Source organism: Cygnus atratus, chromosome 9 (genome assembly GCF_013377495.2).
Source record: "Cygnus atratus isolate AKBS03 ecotype Queensland, Australia chromosome 9, CAtr_DNAZoo_HiC_assembly, whole genome shotgun sequence".
Lineage (NCBI taxonomy): Eukaryota > Metazoa > Chordata > Aves > Anseriformes > Anatidae > Cygnus > Cygnus atratus.
The window spans coordinates 11,199,941-11,218,349 of record NC_066370.1 but is presented as its reverse complement, the minus strand read 5'-3'; the positions used below and the strand labels follow the sequence as shown (position 1 = coordinate 11,218,349).

The window sequence follows — 18,409 nt, the reverse complement described above, 5'->3', positions numbered from 1 at the left end:
CCAGCAGCACCTCTGCGATGGAGATGGGCTGTTCACACACACACACCTAGCTGCAACCACGCAGAGAGCAAGGGACATCCGCTGAGGCTGTCCGAAGCTTTAATTTAGCCACGAGCATCATCCTACCCGTAGAGGGGATGTACGCAGATGAAAGCGGTTTTACAGGCAGATGTCGCAACGGGGTTCATAAGCCCGGTACATCATTACACGAGCCCGTGCTCGGTCTCTTCATCACTTTACTAGCCTGTTCCTTTGTTTCAGAGGCAAAATTTGGAAGGTAAGTTACGGTGACACCCTGCCACATGGAAGAGCTGCTTGGAGACGCAGCACAGGTTTTCCCCCCTCCAAAGCAGCTATCAGCAATTCCCTCTGGAGTTTTAAACACAAGCAAAACTTACACTATTTAACCCACCCGAAAACATCCTGGAGGCTTTACATAGCTGGAAGCACCAGCCTGAGCACGATGAAGCACACAAAGTGAGCTTTGCAGGAAAAGTTGGGCAGAATAAAGAGCTGCTGCTCACTGGGGCTTCCCCCAGGCAGGAGCACTCCAACCTCCACCTCCTTGCTTCCCAACTGAAGATGCTCCTGCCCCAGGGCAGAGTTTTGCTGCTTCTTGGTGCCCTCTGCTTGGCCCTTTCCCGCCCACGGAGGGCCCCGATGCTAAGCTACAACACCACCCAAGACTTCTCAGGACATGCCAGCCGAAATATTGTCATGGCAGCATGATTTGCCCTTAAACTTAAAAGCACATAGGAGATGTTTTTGATCTGCTGACATGCAAGTCCCTGGCCAGCTGGCAGAGAGCATTCAAAGCTTGGATTTTAGCCCTCTAGTAATGTGAGGCCAGCACTCAAACCAGGAAAGAGGTCCTGCAAGCAGAACCCAAGAGCATGTTACCCCTTTCACAGCATTCATTTTGTTTTTTACACTGCGTTTGTTTTATGAAGTTCCCCTTTACAAAAGTTAAATACTTTTAAAGTTTTTTGTTGCATTTACTGCATCAGTGAGGACTCCTAATCCCAGCCCAGTTTGGTCGCTGGTACAAAGCAGCTCTGCAGCCATTTCAAGGCTGGCCCTAGGCATCCTAGGAACCCTAGGCATCCTGGTTCAGGATGAAGCTGAATTATTCCATTTTTTGGAGGGGAGGCTGTCCAGCTGCTCCATGAAAATAGCTGTTTATGCATCAACAAGAGAAACTCAGACAGTGCTCTGCTATGACATTTACCCAACATAAAAGACCGAGGTCTTCGGTCAGGTCACCATTCCCGTCATCACCTTCTATTTGCCTATCTCGCCACTTCTGCTGCTTTTATCATCCTTCTCATACACCCATCATATCAATATTCTCATTTACAGCCAGGTTACTGCCTCCCCTCCTCCAAGACTTCTAACATTTGTGCAAGGACAAGTTTAGTCAGTCCACTTCCCTGTTCTTTCAAGCCCTGTTTCAGCCAAACACTATTATTCAGTTTGTTCTTCAGCATTTCCTAGGGAGGTGTTGCCAACTTCTGTGCCATTTGCATCACTGAGGACAGAAAATTCGTTTATGTTTTCCTTCTAGAGAATGAATCATCCCCAACATAGCACTTTCCCGTATCTGCGGGCTTCTCTTAGCTCCAAATCAAGACTTAGAGGACAGTTGCATTTAAAGTTTCACCATCTTGGCTCCATTTGGGTTTAGGGGAAGGCCATCTCTGGGGAGCATTCTGCAGCTTGGGACACAAAGGAAGATGTAAAGGGCTTGAAGAACCAAGAAGTGCTCACAGCAGTGATGGCAAGCATTAGACTGAGGGGTTTGGACAGTGGTAGGGAACAAAAACAGAGCTGAGCAGCCCCAAGCAGGACCACCAGGCCCAGGTAAGCTCGACGAGTTATTACATGCTAGCTACATCTGACTTGCGTTCTACACAGGTATTGCATCTCAAGCATGTACAGAAGAGATTCTTGCTTGCTTTCACCCAAGCCTCACAGCAGAAACGCTCTCAGCACCCAGGCCTTCAGCTACCAGCCTTCCCTGAGTCTGTTCCAGAGGCATCACAAACCCATCGGAGCCACTTTCCTTAGCTACCCCTACCCCTCATCCTTAGAGGGCGATCAGCTTTTGTTGAGAAAGCAAGCCCAGGATATGCACAGAACTTGGTTCAAAGAATAAAAATGCTGAAAATCTTCTTTTTTTTTGGCAGTTGTTGGACAGCTCCCCAAGCGGAGCCTCAGGCGGCCAGACCTGGCTTTGGGTCTCTCCGACACAAGCTGCGCCACGCCACGCTCCTGCAGTTCTCCCTGCCAGACTGGGGCAAGTCCCTGTGCTGAGGGGCTGCCCAAATCTAAGGGGGCTCTCCCTGCAGTCTAAAGAAGGTATCTGAGGAGGAAGGGGAATCAAGGAGCTGAGAGAAACGGCACTGATGGCCTCTCCCCCACTTGCTAATCAGAGAGGATGGAGCCCACAACAGCTTAGCTCAAACGGAGTGGGCAGAAGCAATGCACTGAGCCACAAGCCAACCACCCCTTCACTGCAGAGCTGCCTGGCCAGGAGGTATGCTCCTCCTGGGACACAGGTCCGAGCCATGGTAATTGTCAGCTGCAGGATGAAATGAACCACACCACAGAGGTGCCTCTCTTCCCAGTTACAGTTTCAGCAAGATTAATCTTGCCTCACTAATGAGCCCACGTCTGCAGACCGGGGGATTGCTTGCAGCCAGCGCCAGGGTTCCTGGCTGCAACGTCTTTTGGCTCTGCATGGACTTATGTATGGCACGGGAAGAGTTCCCGAAGGGTTACTCCCCAAGACAACCCAGCTCATCACGTCAAAAGCTGTGGGGATGGCAACACAACAGCAGACAGCGGAAGAGGCTGAGCTGAAACTTAGTAAGGAAAAAAGGGAAGAAGAAAGTACAAGGAAGCGCATCTTGCTTGAGCAGGAGAAAACAAGGTGGAAGCTGAGGCTAGAGATGAGCCTTGTGAGCTGCAAAGGAGGCTGGGAGGGCAGGAGGGGAGGGGACGGGGTTACTTGATGCATCCAGCCTCTCCCACCCCAGGAATGCAAGGAAACAGATAGCTGAATCAGAAATACACTTGGGGTAGCTATTTTGTTTAACTTTACATATTTCTTGGGTTTCTCAGTGGAAAATGTTTTGTTTTGGAGCTTTTATAAACCTGACGTGCCTGTCTCGGCTGCCATGCAGCCTTGACTTGCTATCTGGAGCATCAGACTCGGAGGGAAAGCAAGCCTGGAGTCAGGGAGCCACGTGCACTTCTTTACATGACTGGGAACAGTTTCTGTGCCATGAAAGGAAGGAGACCGAACTAACATTATTGCCCTTTCCAGCTTAATGGCAGATGGCTCAAAAGTGAGAGAGCAAGCCAAGGAGCATTCAGCTGGTGCTGTCCCAGCGGGACTGAACACCACCATTACAAGCCTGGATGTGAGAGCACATAGCGAGCTCTCCCGAGTCCTAGGCCCAGCACACTCAGCACCAATCAGGCCCAAAACTGTCCAAAACCACCCTGAGTCTTACAATCAAAACTTGCCTTCTACTACAGAGCTACTGCATGGTAATACAAGCCCCTTCGTCATATCAACAAGCAACATTCAGCAAGTGCTTATCAGCATTAGACGCAAGATGCAGCTCGAAGCCACTACAAATAAAGCACATTCTCTCCACCCCCAAAATATACCCTCCCTGCAATGCTGCTTCGTTCTGGTATTTAGGCACTCCAGAGAGCAGATATGTTCTCTGCATCCTTACCAGGGCAGAGGCAGCAATTACAGAGAGCATCTCCATGTGGAACACACAAGGAGTGGAGGAATGTCCTTATCTGGTCAAAAACAACCTGCACATGCAAGGGCATAAAAGTCTCACTCACCAGCAGCACTGCAGATTTCAGCTGCCTGATTGCTCCTTATCAGGAGCTCTGTGTCTCAGGTGAGCTATCTGGTCTAAACCTCAGGGAGCCTGTCCTTTTCCTTATTTTGATTGATTTCTTCTACTTCTTCCAATAGATTCTCACCGAGATAAAGGCTGGGCTGAACTCACCTTGCACCCTGCAACTCTGAAAGGAGTTCACCTGACAGATTTCTTAACCTGCATTAACACCACCTTGAATGTGCACAGTCACAGATCGCTTGTGCTACAAGTCATGTACAATGCTGAAAAAAATACACCATGATTTAGCTAGAAAATACACCAGTTCCCAGAGCACTCACAGCAACGCTTCCATACACACCCTTTACACACATTCACTTTCATTTGTGTCGAGTGAGATTTTTAACACCAGCATTGGTCTTTCTGTGTAGCACGGAGATTTGCCTGCTTTCGAAGGTTAGCATTTCAGAGCTGTCTTACTTCAGGACCAAATTCCAGATTTGCACCTGGGGCCAAGTATGCAGATTTACCCGTGAGGAAAATATGCAGTATAAGATTGCTGCACTCTTTTCATGGACGTCCCCCCCCTTTTTAATCCTGCTTTTCTTCAGAATGATTCATACCCATCAGCTACTGCAGAATTGCTCAAAACTCAGTGCCCTTCTACAGTATCTACTGTCCCAGCAATTTGTCTGCTGGGAAGCACCAGCTGACTCAAGCCCTTTTCCTTGCACGCAGCTTAGAGTACACCACACATGCGTCTTTTCCAGAGCAAATAGTTGAAAATCTACTCACGAATCCTAGGACAAAGGCTGTCAAGACAAACACTTTGGGGTGGGGTGCTAATTCTGAGTGCCAAACTCAAGTAAAAAATAAAATAAACTTCAATAAAACAAGGTCATATCTGGTAGAAACAAGTGGCAACATCTTCACATGCATCTTCTCCCTCTGCTCTTCTGCCATGTCAGCCTCACCCTTCTCTGAAAACCTGCAAACAGTTGTGGTGAGAAAGAGAGGACAATGTGAACATGAAAGCTGGCCAAAACAGACACGAAGAGTGCTTTGATCCTCTGATGCCCCTCGTTTGAGTTGCATGGAAAAACTACCCATGGAGCAGGCATTCCCTTGGCATTTCTTTCCAGGTCCCTTTCATATCCCTTCTTTATCACCTCCACAGAGCTCAAATCATTACTGCTGATGAATTGTCTGCTCTCAGCCTTCTCTCCCCATTGTTTTTCCACCCTATGACTCGATCCCCTCCTTCACTCTGCAGCCCTGCTCCATGTGATGTTGCCCCAGCCAGCCCTGTCCCCTGCCCCTGGAAGGAGCCCTGCGACGCCCGGTTCTTCAGGCACCTTCTCCTCTATGTCACCCAACTTCAAGCTCACCACTTCCTGCCTTTTACTACTCCTTGCCTACTTTCTCTCCCAGCACTATCCTTATGCCCCAAAAACCTGGAAGTGACCACATTCCCCCTTTCCTGTAACCACAGCTCCTTTACCTCTCTGACTTACCCACCAGTCGTGTTCCATCTAGCTTCTCCAAGCATCACTCTCACGCTGTTTCCTTTCTGTTCTCCTTAGCCTCTCCTTCAGCTTTTTTTCAAGACAGGAGCGCTACAGATTCTGAAGCTCACCCATCCCACCTGGTTTGCTTATTTTTTGTCCCTAAGCCCACCAAGAGAGCTACTGACAGGTGCCTCTCCCCAGCCCTATAACACCTCCCATACAGTTCCAACATCAGCACTTTGAAATTGCTCTTGCAGAAGTCTCCAGTGACATTATTTTACAAAGAAACCACAGCAAGCAACAACCATGCTCCAAAGCGTTAGGTAGAGAGAACTCCAAGGCCATCCTGCTCTTTTCCCCAGAAATTTGATTAGTGTTTTCACAGCTGTTCCCTTCTCCTTTAGCTCTTATCTCCTGTCTCTCCCGCACACAAAACATCACCTTCACACTTTGAGTCCAAAGTAGTAGCAGCTACTGACAATATTCTCCTTCGAAAAAGTCTATATTTTCATCTTCTACCTTAATGCCTTGCTCCTCAGAGCCTGCCTACAGGGTCACGTAGCTAAGATGTATTGCATGCAGCAGCAAAGAAAAATGCAACCATGAAAGCTATCTGCAATCTTGGATGCAATAAATGCCTTCACAGCATCTCCTCAAGGTAAGGCAGCTGTGCTATCAGTAAAATGCATACCTTAGCCTTAACTCCTGTAGCAAAGCATGTTTAAATGAAAGGAGAGATTCCAAAAGCGGTAATTGTATCTATACCCTAACACACTGAACACTTTTTGCCTCTGTCAATGCGCACACTCATCGGAGAGCAGCTAAGAAACAGCCTGTTGATGTAGTTTGCCATTCCCCCAGCCAGTGCCGATTGAAGCTCAGCACATCCACAGCCCACCTTGAGACCGCAGCAGGTAGACATCACTTTGGGTACCTATCAGAGACAAACCAACCCCACACATCTTGTGTGCAACCACTGCAGTGTGCTTAGCAAAGCGTATGCTACCCTATGAAATACAGCGTGCATACCATCTTCACTTTGAGCTTTTTTCTAATCTCAAAAATAATCTTAGATCCCATCATAACACAGACCTTAATTCGAGTAATTCTGCCACTGACAGCTTTAACCAAGTCTTCATAAACAAGTATTGACACTGGGTAGTTTTCCTGGATTAGAAATGAACAAGATCACAGAAAGCCACACAAACAAAACCTCTCTGCTACCCCCAAACCCAGTGAGTCCAAAGCCAACCAAATATAAGCAGTTTCGGTTCACTCAAGCAAACACAGCCCGTTGTAACGTGCCCAGAGTTGAGTTATATTAAAGCCAGCAGGAAATTTTCCTTCTAGGATAAAGCAAGCCTTGGCTCCAAAGCCAGAGATAAGTAGCACTGGAGCTCAGGCAGAAAAGGTCCTGCATGTTGGGGGATGCTCTGTTTTAGTTTAGCAAGGCAAAGGGGAAGCCGGTGAGAATGACAACTGACTGCCCAGAGTTCTGCCTCACGCAATACTAATTAGAAAGGATTAATTGCCTTCAACTAGGTTCAGCTTTCAGAACTCTGAAAAGAACAAAAGCTGCACAACTGCACAACACAGCCAAATCCAGCTGCTCGTACTTGCAGACCAGAGTCTCCTAAAATGCCACGATCACTATGGAGCCTGTCAGGGCAATGCTCCCCAACATGCAGTTGCACAAACACTCTAGGTGATGGATGCTTTATTCTGACGATGGCATGAGACAAAAGGCAAATCCTTCATGCTTTACATTATGCTAAGGTGAAACCTCATGGTGCAGCCTGCAATCACTGTAGAGGATGCATTCTACAGTGAATTTGGAGAACTGATGGTTATTTCACACACAGTTTTGTTTTGTGTGGAATTTGAAAGTTACTGAGGCTCAGCCTAGAGTTGGCAGTGCTAGTTTAACAGATGGACTTGACCTTGGAGGTCTTTTCCAACCTAAATGATTCTGTGATTCAGTCAGTGGATCATCACACATTTTCCTGAAAAACCTTCTTCAGTACTCTCAATGTTCATTCCACCCCAGATCATTTTGAGTTTGGATATTTGGGTTAATGAAGGCAGCAAGACAATATATAAAGTCTCAGGGAATAGTTCTGCAGGGAGGGTGGAAAGCAATGCACTGTGTCTTCAAACCAACTCTACCCCCAACGACAATCGCCAATCTGTACATTCAATACAGGCAATGTGAGGGACCAAGCTTTCACATTAGATGTAATAGAAAAACATTCTTTACTCTGCAAGTGTCTTTACAAATATATATTTATATATTTAAGCCCGTTTCAGGCCATAAAAGCCCATAAAAAAAACAACCAGTACCTTTTCAACAAGAGAAACTGTGATCCAGAAGTCTGAGGTGAAAGACTCCCAAGCAAGGGCTGCTTTGGCACTTCTCTGAAGGCCTCTATTTAGCATATAAAACCATCTTAAAAATCACATCAGCCTTTTATCTGCAAGGAGGGGTACCATTTTCAAGCCACACCCCCCCTTTACTACTCTCTGTGTGAGGTAAACTGGAATCACTTTTACATAATCACTTACTGCTTTAAAAAGGGGATATTGCATCCTGAAGACCAGCTTTTCCAAAAAAACATTCATGAATGGGTTAAAAAAAGTAAGATGCCGCTTGTGGATCCAACCACAATGTGCTGTTGTCTCAAAATAGAAGAAGTTGATACTAAAAAGCTATTCCAGATACATACAAGTACAAACACTAGAGCTGGTCAGAAAGATTCAGTTTCAACATTTTTAAAAAGCAGGGAATTTTTTCTGCAATGTGTTTTTTGCATTAATTCCCCCTATCCTCACTTTTCTACCAGTTCCATATACCCTTCAAAAAAAAATCACTTGTCTGTTGTAAGAGTGCAAAGTCCATCCAAACCTTGTGTTCAAGTTCACTATCACTACACTTTAAAAATCCTGCTGGCAAATAAAAAGGTCTCGATTTAACTTAGCAAAAGTGATAATCTAGAAAATATTCAACATCAAGAGGTCTTACAAAAAACTTCAGACTACTAAAGCATTCTAAGGCACAGTGTTTTGGAAGAAGTGCTTTCTCCCTTTAGTGTTGCTTTATACACATCACGTGTGCGAGTCCGAGTGATGCATGGAGCTGCAAATGTATGCCATGCCTTCTTCCCAGTCAGTGAATTGAATCTTTCCCCCGCAGTTTCAGACGTAGGCTCCCAATGCTGCATGGAATTCAGTTAAACATTGCACCAGCTGCTGAAACTTGGGTCTTTCTTCAGGGTCTAGGGCCCAACAGCAGGCCATCACAGCAAACCTGGAAGACAAACAGAAGACATGAGAACACACACTTGGCAACCACAGTCACAAGCCTGAAAATGAAAAACAACACAACATTTGGCACAAGAAAGCCTGCCAACCAGAGGAAGAGAAAAGGAACCCCGCATTTTCTGATACACTGTGCTGAATCACTCCTGCTGCAGACAGACACCTGGAACGATCAATAAACACGCCATGACTGGAGGGACTGTTTTGATTCAGGATACAAGTCAGAGGCAATCCAGGAGGAAGTAATACATAATTCATCGGAAATTGCTGAAGTATTGTAAAAGCATAGCTCAAAGCGCTTCTGTGGTAGGTTTACGGGAAGGGGATTTGGAAGAACATGAGAGGCAGGAGGTGGTGCCTGTGTTCTTGCCTTCTCCCATCCCATTAAGATTATGATTAAACACTGCATGTGCTGCTATTTGAGCGCCACTACACAGAGTGCTTCTCTCTTTAGTCTTGCTGCGAGAACTGAAACTCCCCACAAACCCAGCAGCTCCTTACACTGCAGCCCCACAAATACCAAGTGGAAAACCTCCACCCCCTTTGGCTCCCTCTGCTCAGCGTGATGATTAACCCCGTCTCACCCACATATCAGAATAAGGAACAGAGGTGGGTCAGGATTAAATGAAACTCAACAACAAAAAATGTCAGCTTGCATTCCTCGAGGCAGATAATTGTGAAGCCACACAAATACTTACACAAGGGTCAGCAAAAACAAACGAACAGGAAAGGGAGAGGCAGACCTGGCTCTTTCATTGATAAGGTTGGCTTAACATGCTGGTTCCAGAAGAGACATTTTACCCTTTCTCCAAAGATGCACACTTACAGTTCATCAGGACAGTTGATCGGCTGAGCTATTCTATAGCCATCCTTTAAATAAGCAGCCATCTCAAAGGGGTCAATGTCGACATATGGAGTCTGTCCCAAAGTCATCAGCTCCCACAGTGTTACTCCAAAGGCCCACTGAAAAGAAAAAGCATGCAGCCCACTTAACAAGTCTAAGGAACATTAAAATTTTTATTTATTTTAATAAAAATTGGTTTAATGATTTCATATGTTTACCCCTTCAAGAACACTACCCGAAATTTCTCAAAGAAGTCCTACGAAATTCAAAGGTTCAGAAGAACAGAGTGAATAAACCATTTTTCTAAATCAAAATTCTCTGTATATTTTGAGTATACGCCCAGAAGTAGGACTTCTGAGAAAAACAAAGATTTTATCTAAGTAAACCTGGCAGCTGGATCAGCCTCCAACACATCATTCATCTGACACTCCTTCTAAAAGGAGCTTAAAAAGATGAAAACTCAATTAATCAATACAAGCACAAGCATTGTACAAGTAAAGTGGTTTAACTAGCTGGTATCCAGAGACCAAAGAGACAAAACCAAAAGAGGATGCTAATACTGCACAATGAAGATTCACAGCAGAAGTTACAAGTGCTGCAATCATCATGATTTATTTTAAAAGGGGCAGAACTGCCTTTTCTCTCAGCCTTGAAAGCTTCTTGGTTTTAATCAAAGGTGGCTTTGATTAGGAGTGTTTAAATTAAGGGATGCTGCCAGTGTACATTGAGAAGCTCAGAGCCAGAGAATGGCAGGCACACAGACCTGGCCCATCTCTGAACAGCTATCTATTAGCAGTGCGTGGAGGCAAGGAAGGTAAGGAAAAGGCAGGTAAGAAAAATGCCAATGAACAGGTGGTAGAGCACCTAGAGCATTAGAATAAAAAGCAATTCAAGCAAAACTACTTTGAGAATATAGCTACTTCTAATTCTATAAGGACCTGCATACAAACAGCATAAAAAGATAGAGCTTCATGTCCACCAGAGAGGGGAAAAAAACAAAAGTCATCAGGAGTTGTTTTTATATGCTTTAGCTGACTGGTATAACTGTTGGCAGAGGAGGAATACATTAGAAATGTTTCAAGCCAGGAAAACCGTTTTAAAGAAATGCATCCAAAAAGCAAGTTTAGAACACACACTAATTGCATCTTAGCAGACACCACCTAAATCTCTTGTAACAGATTTCATCACCGATAAAGCTGCATGCAGTTGGTATTTAGATTTGTTCCAAGTGAACAGACAAAAACATATTACAACATATTTATGAAAAGTATCCAGGTAATTGCAAAAATGATAGTTAGGGCACATATCCCATACCCAGAAAGATCTCCCATTTTGCATGCTACAAAACTCAAACAGCTACGCATATGAAGTACAGAACTACATAGTAGAAGCTGACTTTAGAAGCTGACTTTATGTAATACAAAAGGGAGTTGTGTTAAAATACTGTAAGCTGAATTGCACTGAAGTTTTCTAAAATGGTTATGAGACCAAGGTGCCTTCTTCCTAATAAAATTCTACTGGCAGTGCTATATAAACATTCATTTCCAGTCCAGTCTTCATGACCAGCAAATACGTTTGTGTTCCAGATTTTAGAAAGTGAGTAAGAAGAAATCAATGTTTTTATTGATCCCGTTTAGTATCATAAAAACATGCCTTTATAGGCAATTTCTATTTCCTGGTCTGTCTTCAAGTTTGGTATAACAAAACCCCACACGAGTATAATGAGAACAGAAATATTTCTGGAGCAGAGCTGACTCCTTCCCTTTCTTTCCTTTTTATCTTTTTTTTTTATTTGTATGGCTTGATGTACAAAGACCATGGCAATGAGGAAAATGCAACCAGATCTTTTCAAAAATTTCCTAAACTAGCACATTTTAAGAAATAGATTACAATGTCTGGATGTAGCCACGTTAAGGAAAGCATCGTTACCAAAGAAAATACCCCCTTAGCAGGAAGAGACAGATCATAAGGGGAAGCGGTTTATCTAATTAGTACTCAAATTACCAAAGGTTGTTCTTCAAGGACAACCTCCTGTGAGCATAAGAACAGCCTGTTTGGATGTGCAGGAAGCTGAGCAAGCACAGTACAAGGCCACCATGGATGCACTGACTAAGCCCAGGCACCGAGGAAGCAAAGAATGGTGGATGCAGGAGAAGGCTGCCTGAGGAATGCAGTGAGACTGCATGAGCATGCAGGGATGGAGTCTGGAGAACCAAAGCTCATCACGTGCATGAACACAAGACCATTGGACCAGACGGGATGCATCCAAGGGTGCTGAGGGAGCAGGCTGAAGTCACTGCAACGCTGCTCTCCTCATCTCTGAAAGGCCACGAGAGCTGGGGAAGAGGCAACTGGACAAAAGGCACGCTCCTCAAGAGGCAGGGCCCAGGGAACTACAGGCCAGGAGCTGGGCGAGCAGCAGCTCCTGTGACGGTCAGGGAGCACAGGACACTAGAAGCCATTTCCACGCACGTGAAGCATAAAGGTGACTGGGAACAGCCAGCACGGCCTTATTGAGGGCAAACTGCCAAACTAAGCTGTCTGCTACTCTGCTGAGAACATAGTGAGTACAGAGAGAGCAACGGATGGATGTTCACCTTGGCTTTAGCAAGGTCACTGACATCATCTTCCATAGCATCCCTACAGCCCAAGTGGCAAGATGTTTTCAGTAAAGCAACTGGACTGCTGGACTGAAACTGCTGTGATCAGCAACATGAGTCCAACTAGCAGCTGGTTATAGTGACAGTCCTCAGCAATCAGCACTGTTTCATCTCCAGTAACAACCTGGACTCTGAGGATGTTTCTGGATGATACCAAACTCAGCAGAGTAGCTGGCAGGCTGGAGGTCAGGGCTTCTGCAGAAGGAAGAACTGGAGAAGTGGACTGAATGTCAACATTCAAGAAAAGGAAATGCAAAGTCCTACCTCTTGGATGGAATAACCCCCTGCAACAGGACAGGCTGGGGCTGGCAGCCTACGAAGCAGCTTTGCAGGAAAGGGTCTTAGGGTCCTCATGAACAAGCTGAATGCATCAGCAGTGTGTCTTTGAAGCAAAAAGCCAGCTGTATTCTGGGCTCTGTTACCATGAATATAGCCAGTAGGTCAAGGGAAACAATTCTTCCCACCTTTTCCCTACCTGCAAAATACTCTGTTCAACTTGGAGCTTCCCCATACAAGAGAAAAACACTGACAATTTCACCTGTTGATCCCAAATTCAAAGCCAACCTCCCAGAGGGGAAAGAGTTTAAGAACCATCACTATTTCTTAGATCTTCAGTGGACTACAGATCATGTTCATTCAAACAGCAAATGTGCTGATACAGGTTGCTCACTGAATGTAACTGTCTTTTCTGCTAACACTACCAAGTAGGACAAGGAGCAACGGATAATTCCGCCAGGCGAGAAGTGCCTGCTTGACCTTTAAACTATCTACCCTAAGCAGCAAATGCAGGAAACAGGAGTGCAGTTCTGGATAAATCACCGATCTCTGTTCAGTGCCATGATTCTGTAATTACTGAGAAAGGTTTGGTGGGGGAAAAAAAGTTATCAAAATACATTTACAAAATGTAAGGGGAAAGAAAAACAACGACACTTACCACATCACTAGCACTGGAAAATTCATTGTTAACCAGGCTTTCGAGAGCCATCCATCGAACTGGTCTATTTTCATTATCCCCCAGGCAATGGTAGTCCATAGGAAACAGGTCTCGAGATAGCGCATTGTCTGTAATCTTAACCTGAAGTGCATCGTCAATGCTAATTTAAAAGAACAGAAGTATTTAGCAACCTCAGCACTACAGTTTTACAGAAAATATTTACACTCCACTTTAAGTTTCTAACTCAGGGTTTCATTGGGGAATACTGATCACACAATCAACACATCAAAGTGTTAGCATTCTTCTTGATCAATACAGTTACTCTGTGGTTATCAAATACTAATTAAAGTATTTATTCTGTGTTAACGGAAAAGCACTACAAAATCAGAAGTCTTAGATTAAATAAAATACAACATTTACAAATGCAGAAAAGTACAGTTAAAGCAAACAAAGAACTCCCTTAATTATTATTGCTGCCTTGGAGATACACTTTCAGTTGAATTATTTTAGCTATAGTACCTTTGTGGCATTTATGAGCTAAAGACTCAAGCAAAACAAGTTCTAACAGTATCTTGATAAAGCAACTGGTATCATTTGTGACCTAAAACCTCATCCCTAATCAATATTATTTGCTCTAATAAAATATTTATTTCCACAAACACTGCCTCAGCAAAAGATACTCACTCTGATTGTTGGGCAATCAGAAATTGGAAGCTGGCTAAGGAAAGCTTACTTGTAATCAACAAAAAAAACGCCTCAAAGTAGCACAGAGGAACCTTTATGGAGTAAACTTGTCTACTGATTTTTTCCCCCCTCTGGGATATTAATTCATGCTCTTTTAAACTTAAAAAAGTCAAAATTCAGTGTTCTCAAACATCTGACTTCAGAATACGGGGAAAATGTTAGCTTAAATATTTTGTGACAAGAATAAGAAAATAACATTGCGGTTTTGGTTGTCTTTTTTTAATGGTGTTTGCCATCTTCATTTTTTTTTTAAGTACTTCTTTATTTTGATGAGAAAAAATAAATACAAATGCTCAATTTGTGTGCTTGCTGCTTTATTATTCCAGGTACCTTCACATTTACCCCATTCCTATGTGCTTTCAGGTCTGTTCATTGACCTCAAAATTTCTACCAAGACATTTCCGTATCTTGTCACTCTTAATAGGCACAAATGAAGTTCAGAGAAATTCCTAAAAGATCTGCCTATGAACAAGTACAAAGGATACTTTCCAGTGACGACAGAGCCCTGACTTGCGTCATGGACTATGGACCATGTCCATTCCAACTGGGCCCAAGACACTTGAGTATTTCGCCCCCCCCCTTCACAAACCTGCTAAGAACACTGCAATCCTGGCTCCCTTCCCCAAATTAACACAGACACATAGACCTGATACACTTCATACGAACTCCTCCTTGTCTTTCCCACACAGAGGTACTCCCAGGAATAAACCTTGGAAAGAAGGGAGTGGCAGATGAACAAAGCCCTTCAAGGAATCCTGGCTACTGACCACCTCTTTTTCTATGTAAAAACCCAAGGCTAGTCCAGTAGTTCTTGTACTGCAGCAGAGATCAGTAGATGTTCAGCTCCTGCCTGCATTTGCCATGGAGAAGAAGCACTAGATGCACTACAAATTGAGTACTATTGCCAGCACTCAGGATCACAAGTATGGCAACTAAAACGAAGCTGGAATTTGCCCCAGGAGGGCAGCGAGTAAAGTTTGCTAGACTGCTGACCCTTTGCACAGGAATGGCACGAGGCAATTAATCCTCTGCACTGAAATGAGACGTTGTCACCAGGTAGTTTCCCTGGAGCACTGCTTATGATTTTTGCTTTCTGTGGTATCACTTTTTCAATACATCCACCAGAGAAAAAAAACAATAAGAATTAAGAGTGTCTAAGGAACTGTATCAAACTAAGCGTCCTTACACTGCGTGAAAGATTTTGCTGAGGTGGCATTGTAGCATTGGTTCAAAAGCACGAGGGGTGGCTAGAGGGTAGATGTTCCTGCCTCCTCTGTCCAACAGTACCTGATGGAAAACCTGTCTGCTAGTAAACTGCCAAGATATTCCAAGTTCCTATTAACATTAATGGCTTCCTTTAAGTGAGCATTTGAAAAAATAAGGAAAGACAAAAAGCTACTACTAGTCTTTCAGAACTGGATGCTCTGCTCTTTTAAAAAAGAAGCATTCTGGCTCACCCTATATTTAAAAGAAAATTTTTTTTACTGACAAGAGCACTCGCACAAAACTTCGGAAAAAAAGTGGTATGTTTTGAAGTAGAGATTGGGTCAGTTAAAGAAAGCCTATCTTAGCCCTGGTTAGTGAGGTAACACTGTTTGCAATGACTCTACCCCATTCAGTACTTACACGCAGTTTCTAGCGGCCAGATCTTTGTGAATGACCTCCCGTCTGGCCAAATAACTCATTCCACAGGCAATCTGAATAGCCATATGTACAAGATCCTGCTGGGAAATTGCCTGCAAGAGCAAAGAAGAGCAATCAATGCAGAACTGCAAGCCCAGTGCCTACTAGGTTAGTATTTTATTTGCATTCTAGTGCCCTTTCCCTCTCCTCTAACCTTTAGTAGCCGGTAACTTCTCATTTTCTAGCTGTTTACAGACACTACTATCTGTTCTTTATTCTTTTCTTTTTTTTTTTTTTAAAGAAAAAAACCTTTTTCCTCCCGTTTTTTCCTTGACATGGCAGGGGCAAACATTTCCAATTTGCAACTTTCTCACTGTTACACAGCCTTTTCCTGGATTAGTGGTGAACGTAGGCAGATTTTACCTTCTTATCACAGTATTTTCACTTTCTGTTTCTCTAGAAACCAACTCCTGTTCAAGCAGCAGACAAAATTCTCATTGCTGCCTATGGCTGAAAGCTACTATTAAAGGCTGTTGCTCCTTCTACTTTTACAATTTCACAGTTTCATATAAATCAAACCCTTGCATACATCTATAACCCACTTTCTCTTTCATTTCTACAGTATTCCTGAAGCTCCAGTATGTAGGTAGACACTGAAGCTGCAAGACTGTGGTTAAACTAAATACTAAATTAAAAAAGACACTGACTTCTTTGTTAACTGCTTGTTAATAAGAATAAGAACCACGTATTATTTCACAAAATTCAAGAGTTTGCTTTAGGTATTTGTATAAAAGTTCCATCTTCAATTAAGCATCTCCGACACCAAACATCCCAATTTTTGCTAGGTGGGAAGTATGGTCATACCAACTAAGAGGCAACTCCTGTTTGAAATAATATAAACACAGTTTGTCTGAATTCTTGGAAAGGGGTATTAGTGTGCTGCACAGAGATTTATAACCCAGATTAAGCAGCAAAACAAGTGAATCAAAGTTGAAAGATCCTAGCAGCTTATCACAATTTATTGGTCTTGTAAATTAACAGAGGCAGGTAGCCCTTGCCAGTTTCCCCTGTGTAACTTAAATCCACAACCATATATCATTTCCGCTTTTTTTTCAGATATGTTGATATACCAGCTACTACCCTGACCAAGAATTTAACTCAGCTTCATTAGTCTCTGAATAGCTGTGATAAATGCAGCCAAGAATGTTTTCCTTGTATGAATCAAAATAAATACACGCTAAGGAACCTGCTTGTCAATTCTTCCATTGTCAGGACAGGTAAATAACACAACTATTTCTTTTAAGGCACAAACACAGATGACAAACCATGGCTTCTGAGTAAAAGCTGAACAGGCAGGAAGTGACAGATTTTCTGAGTTTACCTGAGGATTGTTGGCCTCCACCAGCTTGCACTGTCGCAAGAATAGTTTAAGGTTCCCCCAGTTCATGTACGGCAGCAGCACCATTGGTTTCTCTCCCTCTTCTATACAGACGTGAGTGATAGGTAGCAGATTCCTGGAAGAGAGCGAAATTCCTAGTTTTATTAAGTTGAAATTTGACAAAGATCTTCTCAATCCCTAAACACACTAAATGAAAGTAACTCAATGGTAAAGAAAAGCATTAACCTTTGATACAGATCGCAGAGCAAAAGGCCTCCAAATAACTGAGGCAACAGACATTTGGGGGAGGCAGAGGGTAGAGAAATATTTGAGTATCTTCCCATTAGGAAGGAACCCCCAGATTTTTCACTTGTCCAAGAGGGTTGAATTAAGATTTGGTGAATACAGGTTATCATTTGCATGAAGACAAAAAACATTGTGCCTGATGCATTTCAAAATGCCAGAACAGCAACTTTTAGTTTCGAATTAGCTTAACATTAAATTGCACCATAAATGCAGAAGTAATTCAGGGCTTCTACCAGGGGCGTTTCACTCTTCCTGACAGCTCAGATAACCCTTGTGCTGCAGTGTTTACGAACATCTTCCTGTAGACACAGACACAGATTTCTAGGTTGGAAGAGACCTCAAGATCATCGAGTCCAACCTCCAACCTAACACTAAGTACTCCACTAAACCATATCGCTAAGCTCTACATCTAAACGTCTTTTAAAGACCTCCAGGGATGGTGACTCCACCACCTCCCTGGGCAGCCCGTTCCAATGCTTAATAACCCTTTCGGTAAAGAAGTACTTCCTAACATCTAACATCCTAACCTAAAACTCCCCTGTCGCAACTTTCGCCCATTCCCCCTCGTCCTGTCACCAGGCACGTGGGAGAACAGACCAACCCCCACCTCGCTACAGCCTCCTTTAAGGTAACTGTAGAGAGCGATAAGGTCGCCCCTGAGCCTCCTCTTCTCCAGGCTGAACAAGCCCAGCTCCCTCAGCCGCTCCTCGTAAGACTTGTTCTCCAGACCCCTCACCAGCTTGGTCGCCCTTCTCTGGACTCGCTCGAGCACGTCCATGTCCTTCCTGTAGCGAGGGGCCCAAAACTGAACACAGTACTCGAGGTGTGGCCTCACCAGAGCCGAGTACAGGGGGACAATCACTTCCCTAGCCCCGCTGGCCACACTGCTTCTTATACAGGCCAGGATGCTGTTGGCCTTCTTGGCCACCTGAGCACACTGTAGTATCAACATAAAAATTTGTAGAAACTTGAAACAGCCTCTAGAGTTTCAATTTTCCCTGAAACATTTTCAGATGACTGTATTTTCTATCAGAAACATTTCGATGAGTTCTGATCGTTTTTAGAGGGGAACTTTGAAATCCCATGTCCTTGTAAGAAGTGGTCTGGTAGTCAGCTGTTACACCCATGAACTCTACGTGCCTGTTTAGCTCTACCTTCAACAAAAATAAACACCCCAGCTTGATAGGTGTCATAGAGAAGAAAAGCTTTGGGGATTTTTTAAGAAGTTTGA

The 18,409-nt window shown here is 43.9% G+C and overlaps 1 protein-coding gene across 3 annotated transcripts in view; it reads right to left on the bottom strand.

Annotated features, from left to right (window-relative positions):
* Positions 1-7,608: 7,608 nt before the first annotated feature.
* The window catches only part of RYK (receptor like tyrosine kinase), a 58,036-nt gene continuing 47,235 nt past the window's right edge, over positions 7,609-18,409 (bottom strand). For all 3 annotated transcript variants that reach the window (XM_050712586.1, XM_050712585.1, XM_035544928.2), the window contains 5 exons: positions 16,876-17,008; positions 15,498-15,607; positions 13,128-13,287; positions 9,516-9,652; positions 7,609-8,678 (listed from right to left, as the gene is read on the bottom strand). In XM_050712586.1, the coding sequence (XP_050568543.1) occupies positions 8,567-8,678; positions 9,516-9,652; positions 13,128-13,287; positions 15,498-15,607; positions 16,876-17,008 (652 nt within the window). In that variant the 3' untranslated portion in view covers positions 7,609-8,566. The remainder of the gene's footprint in view (positions 8,679-9,515; positions 9,653-13,127; positions 13,288-15,497; positions 15,608-16,875; positions 17,009-18,409) is intronic.